At 33.2% G+C, this 13,537-nt stretch overlaps 1 protein-coding gene across 1 annotated transcript; it reads left to right on the top strand.

The window, feature by feature from the left end:
- Positions 1–366: 366 nt before the first annotated feature.
- On the top strand, positions 367–13,535 carry LOC123698987 (ATP-dependent RNA helicase vasa). Its single transcript, XM_045645832.1, has 14 exons — positions 367–505; positions 821–862; positions 993–1,107; positions 1,520–1,645; positions 3,498–3,760; positions 4,000–4,185; positions 5,265–5,351; positions 5,488–5,625; positions 5,984–6,160; positions 6,995–7,190; positions 7,491–7,688; positions 8,246–8,376; positions 8,934–9,059; positions 12,233–13,535. Exons 2-14 carry the CDS (start codon positions 830–832, stop codon positions 12,290–12,292), a joined length of 1,836 nt encoding a protein of 611 aa, XP_045501788.1. The 5' UTR covers positions 367–505; positions 821–829; the 3' UTR covers positions 12,293–13,535.
- Positions 13,536–13,537: the final 2 nt, after the last annotated feature.

The raw sequence follows: 13,537 nt of genomic DNA on the forward strand, positions 1-13,537 counted from the left end.
AGACAAACTATTGAATCGATAATAATTGATATTGTATACTGTCGTTTTTTAATTGATAAATTAAAATTGTATTCTAGTTATAACTTTAAAAATAAATTTTATCTTAAAAGTAACTGCTATAGGTTTTTATGTAATTCTATCGAAAGATTGATTCGAATAGTATTTAAGCATCTTTAGTTTGTCGTTTAAATTTAAAACAAGGCGCGTAAAATCCAATGGAAATGTGTTTAATAAATAATATTTTTATTTAGAATAATGTTATTTAGAAATAATGAATAAAAGCTTGATATCCAAAAGACTTGTATTTGATACAATTATAGTTTACATAAAAAAAACAATAACAAAGTGTCATGTCTTTGTCTTTGCTCTTTGTCCACAATTTTGCATTTGCAACGCTCGCGCCAACTGCCAAAAAGCAGTAATTTTACTTATCGTCGCCATTCTCCTTTTCTCAGGAAATTGTTGTAGTTTTTTTTAGTTTTAGGTATATAATTTCAAATTTAAGGTAAGGATAGAACAATGTTACGGCATGATTGATAGGATTGAACCTATTTAAAATGATTTTTTTGTCTTCCGCACGTGTGGCTTCCAAAGCCGGTACCTACTCTACCATTAAACAATTTGGAATTCTGGTGGATAATTCAAAAATACGTTTTATTGATAACCATACAAATCTGTTCATACGCTATTTATAAAATTAAATAGGTAAAGTTAAATAATTGCAATAATTTCAAATTTGTGGGTAGAGTTAAAATGTTGAATGTGCACAAAGGACCTACCTACCTACCTCTAATTTTTAATTTTTAACAAATTGGTTTAGTTTCAGATCATGGATGACGAATGGGACGATGCTTGTGATGTTGTAAGTATAAATATACACTTATTTTATGATATGTCATTAAATCAAAAATCTTATTGGACTTGTGCAAGTTAAAATCAAATTAAAAAACATATAGTGGCAAGTGAACACATAAATTTCTTAATTTTACTAGGTTGTGCCGCCTCCACCAACACGACAATACACAAAGTCTTATGATGATGTTGACGAAGGTCACAGCTTGTCGCAGGGAAGAGGTTTTACATCATTTATAGAAGATGAAGTAAACGGTAAATTCTTAGAGTCCATACAATTAATGTCTTCATATCAATATAATTTTTATAGTTATATATACATATACATACCTATTTGATAACAAATTTATTATCATCAGTACATAAATAATTAATTATTAGTTACCACACTATGTTATATCATTTTATTTAAAATTATGTACTTTGCCTGCTATTTTATTATTATGAATACATGACAAGCTTTTATAGAAAGTTATGAGTTTGTTCTTCGCTATGTTTGCAAGAATAACAGCTTGGTTTTAGCAACAGGATTAAAAAAATTAGAAGTTAAAGACTCCCAAATTTATATTTGTTTAAAAAATGATTAATTAGCTACTCTCTTAATATTATAGTTGTGTCCTTACAAAAGATGTTAAATGTATACTAATAAGAAACTTATTTTTTAAAGATTTTGACAAAGGCAGCAATGGTTTTGGTGAGCGACGAGGCCGTGGAGGCCGAGGTGGCGGCAGAGGGCGCGGGGGACGCGGAGGTCGGGGTGGCTTCAGGGAACGGGGAGACTATGAATCAAATGGTGAGTCATTGTATTAACAGCTTTCCAACAACGGCTTCACCAGCTTTGTTTAAAATATAAAAGAAATTATACTTCAGATTGAACCAATCTGTTAAAAAAAATACACAGAAAGATTAAACTCCATTGCATAGTTTTAAAGATGAGAGAGATGATGAAGAGAAGAGGTGGTGGGTAGCGATTTTGTTTTATACTTTGTATAAATAACACATTTACATATTCTTGCCTTTTGGTTAGCATCCAAGACAACATTTTTATTGAAATTGCATGGCAAATAGTGAGTGTAATGTTAATAAAATATGCATGATTATTATTTGCACAAAGAGATGAATGTAGTGCAGCAATACCACATGAACATAATGAAGTTGATTTTGCAACCTCATACATTTCAATCAAGTCTTGTAACATGATAAGATAACATAAACAATAATACAGATACAGTCTAAATATGGACTCATTTCTTGGTAGTACAGAAAGGCTTTACAGCTTTTTAGTGTTAAATCAATATGTGCACTTTTACTGAACCTTTCTACATTATAGTGAGTTTTCTTTATAAATAATAATTTTTTATAGAGTTTACACTGTAATCCACATGCATTTATAAATTATGTATTTAAATTTAAATGAGCACTTATTATATTTCTCATTTTGATAAGATCACTACTGACTCAATCAATCAATCAAATCAAGTACTTACTCAATCAGTATCTTAAAAAAATTCTAGCCAGCCAATATTATGCTTGTTATAATGTTTTGTGTATTAGTTTTATTTCTATTATAACAAAATCTCTCATACTTAATAAAAAATAATACAAAATTATGTATATAAAGTCCTTGTGTTTTGTATTGTAATATTTGAAGCACTTTTAATATAAATAGTTTCAAATTAACATTCATTGCAATGTAGAAAATTTTAATGTGTTGTGCTTGAAGTGTTTCAAGATGACAGGGTCCATAAATTACTCTTAAGTGAGTGTTGTTTGTTTAGAATTTATGGCACTTCACATGTTGTGCCTTAAAGAGCTTTTTTTATAAACAAATAAAGGAAGATCATGGGCTCAACTTTTTGTTACCAAAAATGGTTGTGTTTTTCATGCATACTGCATTAATGGGTAATTAATAATTAAAAGACCAAAGCAGTTATTTACTGCTTTTTTACTTGTATGAAAATCCTTCTGACAGAATTAATTTTTAACTAAAACATGTTACTTTCACTAAACATATAATTATTGATTCAAGTAGATAATAACAGTATATCTATAGTGTTATGACCAATTATTCATGTTCAGAACGCGTCAATAGTCGCGTGTTCGTTAATTTTTATTTTAAATTTTAAAATTTTCGTCACTCAATGAACATAATATTATATATATTTATATATATAGTATAATACCTATACAATACATATATCGGAATTATACAATGTATGTACATAATATTCTTTTTTTAAAAGTGCCCATACAAAGACAAGGCAGCTAATAATAAAATATCTTCATGTAAACACTTGCTGCTAAACAATAACAAATTGAAATATATGCTCAAATTACAAAGTGATATTTGATTACATTCAAAGAAACATACCTCCATGAATTTAGTGTTTTGTGTAACAAATTTTCAATATTTTAAACTTAATGTGTCTTAACTCAAACAGAAATAGAAGCAATTCTTTAATAACACCAAAAAAAAATACATAAATTTTCGTAACAAGTACAATTCTAAAACATAATAATATGTACATACAAACATAGCTATAGGTACCTATAATATGTTGACAGTATTCTTAGTGAACCTTCAATAAAATAAAGGTAGATAAATAAAATTACTGAATTAAGCTTTTTTTTTTTTTGTAAAATAGGTGATTACAACGATAGAGGCGATGGCGACAGAGGGGATCGCGAGGAACGCGGTGAGCGTGGGCGCGGTCGGGGCAGAGGCCGCGGGGGCGGAGGCCGAGGTGGTGGCCGTGGTAGTGGGGATGAAGCACCCGAAGGTGAAGAGGAGAAGAAAGCGCCAGTGACTTACGTGCCCCCAGAGCCGACGGAGAACGAGCAGGAGATCTTTGGCAGCACCATCAGCTCGGGCATAAACTTTGACAAGTTCGACTGTATTGCTGTTAAGGTACACACTTTCAACTTTCTAAACAAATTTGAAGTATTCAATAAAAAAGCAATGCCCTTCAATTTATTAAAAATCATGTCAATGCAATTTTTCTATACTTTTTGTTATGTTCAATGGGCGATTATGGTTGATTGATATTGAAAAAATTTTGATTGTTTGCGTTTCCTGGATTGCAAACATTTTATGCAAAATAAAACTGATTGCATTTCATAAATAAATAATGTTTGTTTGATACATAGGTAACTGGCGAAAACCCCCCAAGGCCTATTGATAGCTTTGAGACTGCCAACTTGAGGAAATATGTACTGGACAACATCCTCAAGTCGGGATACAGAAAGCCGACGCCAATTCAAAAGCACGCCATTCCTATTATCATGGATGGCAGAGATTTGATGGGATGTGCCCAAACTGGTTCTGGAAAAACGGTAATAAACTCATTTAATCATTTTATATTCATACTAGCGGTCCGCCCCGGCTTCGCCCGTGGTACATGTTTACGTTTTCTCTACATAAGATCCATCCTCGTACTTCAAGAAATATAATAAAAAAAGAATTATCGAAATCGGTTCAGCCGTTCTCGAGTTATGCGTTTACCAATACATTTTGCTATTCATTTTTATATAATATTCATATAACAAAGAAGCATGCTTCTTCAACTGGCACAAGAAAGCAAAAAAGTGGGACTATCGATTAACTATGAAAAAACCAAAATCATAGCAAATAGAGCGCGAACCCCAATTAAAATAGAAGATAAGTTAATCGAATATGTCAATTCTTATATTTATTTAGGTCAAATAATAGCTTTCAGCGACCAAATGGAACATGAAATTGAGAGACGGGTTGCCCATTCTTGGAAGAGATACTGGTCGCTGAAAGAAATATTTAAAAATACACAATACAATATCACAATCAAAAGAAGACTATTCAATACCTGCATTTTGCCAATACTCACCTATGGTTGCCAAACTTGGGCTAAAACAAAAAAACATGACACAAAATTGGTAACATGCCAACGAGCTATGGAGAGGAGCATACTAGGTTATACAAAAAAACATAGAAAAAGAGCTTTAGATATAAGAAAAATAACAAAAATAGAAGATGTTGTAAAAAAGACAAGGATTCTTAAATGGAGGTGGGTAGGGCATATGCTCAGAGAAAAGGGAAACCGATGGACAAGGGTCATTACTGAATGGACTCCCAGAGCAGATGCTAAAAGGAAAAGAGGAAGACAAAGAAAAAGGTGGTCCGATGAGATAAGGAGAGTGGCGGGGCCGCTATGGCTACGGAAGGCGAAAGAACGTGGCGAGTGGAAGAAGTTGGAAGAGGCCTTTGTGTCACAAGGACACGCCAGCACCCACATATAAATTTAATTTTAGTTTTAAGTAAAAATGTAACCTGTAATATTGGCAATAAAGGCTATAAATAAATAAAATTCATATAACAAAATTTATTAAAGATTCAATGTTTGAAGACTAAAATAATTCATGTATGTTTTGTTTTTCAGGCTGCTTTCCTGCTTCCCATTATAAACACATTGCTACAAGATAACCGTGAATTAGTTGTTGGAGAAGACAGATGTGCTCAACCACAGGTAATAAAACCTGATTTATATAAATATATCATTTTGATCTCTTTAATTAATACTGAGTTGTATATTTTTCTGTAAAACTTTACACAACAATTTTCGTTGAAAGTTTATAATGATGAACTAATTCTTGTCTGTGCAGGTTATAATAGTATCGCCAACACGAGAACTTACACTGCAAATATTCAATGAAGCTAGAAAGTTCTCATATGGGTCCATTATAAAAGTAGCCGTCGCATATGGTGGTACAGCAGTCCGCCATCAAGGTGACCAAATCTCTGTAAGTATTTGTGGTTATTTTTTTGTGTCTTTGAAATGTCAAATTTATATTCGATGTTTATAGTCTGTGTATGTGTGTGTGTGTGTGTAATTTTAAAATATTTTAATGTATTAATATGGAAAAATTGATGTACAAATTTAGCTGTACTATAGGTGTATACTGAAAACACATGTTCTTTTATATTATTTTTCAGTAGTATCTTATCCAAACCTTCTAATACATAGGTCATGAACTACTATGTTATCAAGTCGTCAATCCTCAATATTATAAACATTATTATTTAATAAACGATATATTAGATACAGCATGCTTCATTTTGGTATGAATTTAACCTTTTCCCCATTTCTTGTCACGACAGAAAGGCTGTCACATCCTAGTAGCGACGCCGGGCCGTTTACACGACTTCGTCGATCGCAACCGCATCTCCTTTGAGAGCGTTCGTTTCGTGGTGCTTGATGAAGCTGATCGTATGTTGGATATGGGTTTCATTCCGTCCATAGAGAAAATGATGGATCATGCCACTATGGTGCCTAGTGTGAGTAATTTTTTAATGTATAAGAAAAGATTTTATTCTTCTCCTCATAATACCTATAATTGTCTTCAAAATACTTGTATTATTTAGCGAAAATATATTTTTTCGTTTTTGGCATACTTTTAAAGCTATATGAAATTGGCAAAAGTCGCAAATTTAAATGTAAATTTTGATGCACCAAATCTGATGTAAACCAATATATTATAGTCCAAGATCCCAGAGCCGTAAGGGCGGCCGTACACGGACCGCTCGAGCAGTTAACGGCTGAGCGACGTACACGGACGGCTCGAGCGGTCGGTCGTTGACGGCTCGAGCCGTCGGTTCTTGACTGCTCGAGCCGTCGGTTCTTGACTGCTCGAGCCGTCGCTACCAACCGCTCGAGCCGTTGGTTTTTTGACTAGTCGCGTCATTGATTTTCAGGGGGAGAGGAAGCCGTCGACGGCTCTAGCGCAGTCAACGGCTCGAGCAGTCAGTGTATGCCTCACGACCGCTCGCGAGCCGTCAACGGCACGATGGAATTTCGTCATGCAGTTGACGGCTTGAAGCGGTCGCGACGGCTCGAGCCGTCACGTGTACGGCGGTGAATGAATGCCTATAGTTCACCGCGCGGTCGCGGCTTCAAGCGGTCGGTCTCAACTGCTTGAAGCGGTCCGTGTACGGTGTACGGCCGCCCTAAGACACATTATTCTAAATGTGAACAAATTCTATTTTAATGATTGAAAATGTTACATCCTTATAATTTTTATGTTTGTTCTTACCATAATAAAGTCATCACACAAACTTTAACAATACCTACATTGTATCTTAGAATATCAATGAACGAAGGTACATTTGCAGGATAAACGCCAAACTCTCATGTTCTCGGCGACATTCCCGGAAGACATACAACACTTGGCGGGGCGTTTCCTCAACAATTACCTGTTCGTGGCGGTCGGTGTAGTCGGCGGTGCTAGTACAGATGTCGAACAGATATTCCATCAAGTTGCTAAATACGAGAAACAGACTATGCTTAAGAAACTCGTGGAAGATAATGGTAAGATTAGTCATTTATCCTAGTATGGAATGGTTTCTTTATACACATGGATAGTTTGATTTAGGTGTGAGGATTTGAATGTATCAACACGATTATTTGTATTATGTCTTTAATTATTAAAGTATAGAATAAAGTAAATAATCTCATAAAAATGTGACTTTCGGATCCATTTTACATACAACTTTGGGTATATAAGTGCTCTCTTATATCATATACAGAAATCTCATTTATTTTTCTCCTTATTTTACCTATTGACAAAAGTATCAACATACAACAGTTAAAATCACACATTACTTTCAGATGGCAAGCGTATACTAGTGTTCGTAGAAACGAAACGCACGGCGGACTTCATCGCGTCACTAATGTCGGAACAACAGATGCTGACGTCATCGATTCACGGTGACCGCATGCAAAAGGAGCGGGAAGAGGCGTTGTACAACTTTAAGAGCGGCCGCCATTGTATATTGGTGGCTACCGCTGTTGCTGCTAGGGGATTGGGTAAAGTTATAAAAACTTATAGATGGCAAATGAAAATCTACTATATAAAAATAAGTCGGGTTTTCCTTCCTGACGCTATAACTCCAGAACGCACCAACCGATTTCCGAGGTTTTGCATTCGTTGGAAAGGTCTCAGGCTCCGTGAGGTTTATAGCAAAGAAAAGGTGTCTCTGGTGGCGAAACGGAGTTCGCCCGGTTTGCTAGTTTGTTTATATAGAATAGATGTTGTGTAGGACCTAGCTTACTGTATTGACTAATGTAGGAAAAACATGGTGATTTCGAAATTATCTTGATAACTTGAAAGTAGTATTGACAAATGTTTTGTTCCTTTTTTCCAATCCATATTTACTTGTAAAACAACAGATTAGGTACTCATTATCATTAAAAAATTTGCTAATATGCGCATACTTCTATGTGAAATACTTAATTAAAACCAAAAATTCATTAGAACTGCACACAGTTAATACCACACTTTGTCTCATTATTATTTGTCAACTTAATTTGTATTACTATGTTAAAGTAACATTCACTAAACAGTTTCCATTTATCCCCAACAGATATTAAGAACGTGGATATAGTTGTAAACTATGACCTACCAAAGAGCATCGACGAGTATGTGCATCGCATTGGCCGTACGGGACGTGTTGGTAACCGCGGCAAGGCTGTATCATTCTTTGATGCTGAGAAGGTAATTTATTATTTTACTAGCTGTGCCGCGCGGTTTCACCCGCGTGGCTCCGCTCCTGTTGGTCTTAACGTGATAATATTATAGCCTATATTACTCGTGGATAATGTAGCTTTCGAATGGTGAAAGAATTTTTTAAATCGGTCCAGTATGTTGTTAGTGAGCCTATGCATTACAATGAAACAAATAAACAAATTTTTCCTCTTTATAATATTAGTGTAGATTATTTAGAATTTAGATCAATACAATAACAGATAGATAATTATTCAACATATTGTATTGAATATTAAATGAGATGTGTACATATTTCTTGTACATACAACATAATGTAGTTTTAGAACAAAACACATTTTTGTCTAGCCTCAAGTAAAGAAGGTATCTTTGGAAAATATATTTTTTTATATTGTATTGCCAGTAAAAATCATTATCGTTGAATGAAATATAAGTATGAGACTTGGTAGCGACATTTTTTTGTACCTACTTGATTAACTTGATTTAATAATGAAAGAAACAAAGAACAAAAAAAAAATAAAAATTTAATAACACTATCGTGCACACAGGACGCGGCGCTCGTAGCAGACCTGTCAAAGATTCTGCGGCAAGCTGAACAACCGGTGCCCGATTTCCTGCAAGGCGGCGGCCCTGCCACCTACAAGAGCAATAAATACGGCGGCAGCGATATCCGAGTGAGTACACTAGTGTATATTTGTTGAAAACGCAATGAAATGTTCATAATTATTAAATTAGTATGACTCTGTATCTAAATCTGTTGTCAGTGGTGACCGTGACATATGTGTCTATAACATATTATAAAGTCAAATTAAACAAATAGTTACAGATACTTAAAAATGATTAGATTGAAGCATACATGTAGAATATACATATTCTATTAAACTATTGACAACAATGAACAAAAAACTTATAAGCACAATTTTGAATCAATCAAACAAATTACAAACAGTTTTCTTTTCTTAAATTGCACAAACTATAAAACTTAAAGAATAATGTAATATGTAACTGATAAATTATTATCTCATATAATATCCGCTTATAAGTCGTCATATGTAGGCGACATAATACATTTTATTACAAAGTTATCACTTTTTAATGTACTATTTGTTTTCAATGCAAACAATAGAGATCAACGGCCGATAATGAGGTACAAATATGTTTAAAATGATGTGAAAACTCCCATTCAAAGTTTATTTTCCCCTTTAATTTCTAATTTTTAATCATAATATCAATGTAGCCTTTTTTAAATCTAATGTTTGCTTTATATCTATGACAGATAGATATGATAGGCATGCTTGATTTTGATTTGATTATTGATTGCGTTGTTTTTTTATTTCGGGACTATTTTTGTATTATTATCTAGTGCATACTTTTATGAGTGTTTGTATTTTGCATGTCTTTAGAAGTGATATTCTTAATCATTTCCACTTAATATATTGTGATTTATGATTAAGATTTTTTTAATAAAACCATTTTTAATATAATTAGAATAGAAATTACTCAAAATTAAATCTTAATATATATAAATCTCGTGTCACAATGTTTGTCCTCAATGGACTCCTAAACCACTTAACCGATTATAATAAAATTCGCACACCATATGCAGTTCGATCCAACTTGAGAGATAGGATAGTTTAAATCTCAAATCGTTTTAGAGAAAGCGGGCGAAGCCGCGGGAGGTAAGCTTGTTCATATATAAAAATTGCATACAACACAACATGCAACAAAGCGTATAGAGCTTACGATTAACAGGCTTTAGACGTGAGTCATTTTATATTTTATTAATCGGTAAAATTAGAAGGACTTCTTAATCATAAACCTAATGCAGCATATTTATTTTATCTATTAAAATTAGTATGCATTATGCAAAAAGTTGCCATAATTGAATTATAAATGAGCTGAGGTTATGTTTATCAAAATTATCATTATAATAATCTGCATATTGTACACATCACAAAACCAGTCGGTAAATTAAAACATCGTGACTAAACCATGGCATGTCCATGAACCAAAAAGTATGACGGCATGTGATATTTGCGAACTCACACTAGTGTATTATGTACAAAACGGTCATTGTATATTATCCCTACTTTGAGAAAAATATGGGTTTATTAGCTTTCCGCCAACGATTACACCAGCATAGCGTAGTAAAGGAAATTCCTTAGAAATTAGTATTGGCGCGGTAAGAAGTAGACTGTATAGGCATTTAACCTCCTATAGTCTATCTCCAGATACAATAATCGTATCATTTAATAGGCCATCCACACGTCTGCCGAACAACGTGACAAACAACGAGCACATAGGGACGGCGCTATACAGAGAAGCGAGAAGGAAATAAGTACATCTCTTTTCTTCGTATAGTGCTGTCCCCAATGATATTTTATGTATAGATACGTTATATACTCACAATATATCCAAAAAAAATGCTTCATATGCAGTGTCAGGCACACACAAATACAAGTTTCATTTTACTTAATTTATTACATTGACAGACTGTATAAGAGAGATGGCTATAATAAAATGATATAAACAAAAAAGACAAAGATAGTTTGTCGCTTCCGCGCAGGTGTAAGCAAAAGTCATAAGAATTCACCAATTAAATATAAATAAACAAATAGTTGCCATGGCAATTGGCATAGACTAACGACACAGAAGGTTCAATGTTATAGATGTTTCGTTTCCTGCACACGTAAACAAATGTGACAATTTCATTTACTATTTAATTATTATTATGAAGTTTTATTAAAATGAAAAAAACTTTTTTGGAGATATAACTGTATTAAGCATTTATTACTAGCTGTGGTGTTCGTTTTCGGTCATCATCATTTCACCCGATAAACACCCACTGCTGAGCATAGTCCTCCTTATAGAACTCCATACGGACCGATCTTACGCTATTCGTTTCAAGGCAGTTCCCGGAACCCGTACAAGGTCATCACTCCAACTTGTAGGATATAATAATAGTGGTGCCTAGATGAAAAAAAGTATGAAATAAAAGAAAGGATGAAGTATAAGCCTTTTTTATCTAAAACACAAATAAAATTTATGTTCAATAGCTATTTACAGAAAAGCAAATAGCATTTTTCGTCAGTAGCGATAATCTTTTCTTTAATTTATACGTATATTCAACATCATTTTTGCAAACAAACATTTTTGCCATCACGATTTCATTGTATATAATAAATAGATATATTTGTTAATTACATGCACTGTGTGGATTTAAATATAAAAATAATCAAGTATTTACCCAAATCGAAATTAATAAAATAACCGTTCTATTTTCAATAATCGTATCTACATGATAATCTTTGAACACAGTGTGCGCTAGCTTTGTCACACTAGTGATTGAAGCAATGTTTTATCCCTTTCATTATTTCAATACAAGTGTCAAGCAAGTGTCATTCATTAATAATTGCAAATTGTTATTTTTGCTCTAAAATTATAATATTTTAATACATTTACCTGTGATATGATATCCCTCTATCTTTCTATATTTTATTATCGTAATTTGTGCACTTTCTGAACACACAAGAAGGCATTATTGATAATTTTAACGTTTATATCAGCATGTGCGTTCGCTGTCACAAGTCACAATCTGACTGATTCCACTGGTCCCAATTAGGACCAATTCACGGTTTACGTTTTGGTGCGTTGGTAACGTATCTACCTCTTGTTTCTATATATAATATCATTGGCTGTCCCTATGTGTTCGTTGTTTGTCACGTTGTTCGGCAGACGTGTGGATGGCCTATTACGTGAAAGAAACATCAAAACCACAATAAAAACACACACCTATGTCATGACTAAAGATAATTATGACATTCTGATTTGTAATAATTGTTTCCAGAACTTCAACAACGTGAGCGCGCCCGTAGAGACTGGTCAGGAACCAGACGAGGAGTGGTAATGGACGGCGCGTTATTGTTACACTATATACAGTGATTTTATCTGTGCAACGTGTGGTGCATGTACAAATGTGGTGCTTGAGCTACAAATTTGTCTAATTGTGAACATTCTACTCGATATTACTCAAGACTGTTACTGTGACAAGTATTCTTAGTTATAAGCTAATCGTTAAGTTAAAACCACCAACATCAAACTGCACAAGTCCATCGATTGTGATACACACCATATGTTGTACTTATTAGCATAGAAGACCTTTTTTTTTCTCGTTTTTGTTTATTTTTTACGTTTGTTAGGAGTGATTTTAAGTTTCCATTATAGGCATTAAAACTAATTGTTAAAATTACCAGAGCATGGCGATTATTGTATCTGTGATGTGTTGAAATTGCTCATTTTGAATTTATTGATATTTCAAAAATGTCATCATTGTGTTTGTTGCCGTGAATCTCATAGACACGCAAATAAAATACCTGCTTTTAATGTCCCGCAGCGAACTATTAGTGATTTGAAGCTGTTTTATTTTAAAAATATATATTTAGATTATCATTAAGCGTACGTAAACTTATCCTAACATCCTTAGAGTACAATGGGCCACACTTTCGCTTGTTAGCGATTTCTTCCATACAACCCACATATTTGTACAAATATAAACAAAATCATAGGTTTTATATAATATAGACTGTGATGATTACTATAAGTAGATTTGTCAAACGCCTAAAAGTTTGATTGACTTAGAAGACCCCAGTGTGTCTACATTAAAATAAAAACAAAATATAACATGCTTATATCGTCTTTTCGCATGTGCGCGTAACTTGATAATAATTATAGTAACAGTAAGAATATATTTTATAGTGATTACACTTCTTCTTTATAAGCGTACAAACCCAACCCACTATACAATATTGCACTAAGATATATTTTTAATTATTCATCTTTCACCATATGTACAAAGAATCGCGTAAAAATATTTTGTAATAAAATTTAAAATAAATAGGTTAACTAGTAATACATCAAGTTACTCACACATGCATGCACCTGGAAATGTCAAAAGTATAAGCCACGTCAATGGCAGGTATTACCTATGTAAAAGTCAGACCCTTTTCTGTTAGTACAAAATATTATATATGTGTACTTGTTATTACCAATAATTGACTAAGACACAAGTAAATACATATAATTAATAAGATATAGATTTAAGATATTTTTCTGTTTTGAGAGAATACTTTAATAAAAGTATGAATTATGAATT

The sequence above is a fragment of the Colias croceus genome, chromosome 17 (genome assembly GCF_905220415.1).
Source record: "Colias croceus chromosome 17, ilColCroc2.1".
Classification (NCBI taxonomy): domain Eukaryota; kingdom Metazoa; phylum Arthropoda; class Insecta; order Lepidoptera; family Pieridae; genus Colias; species Colias croceus.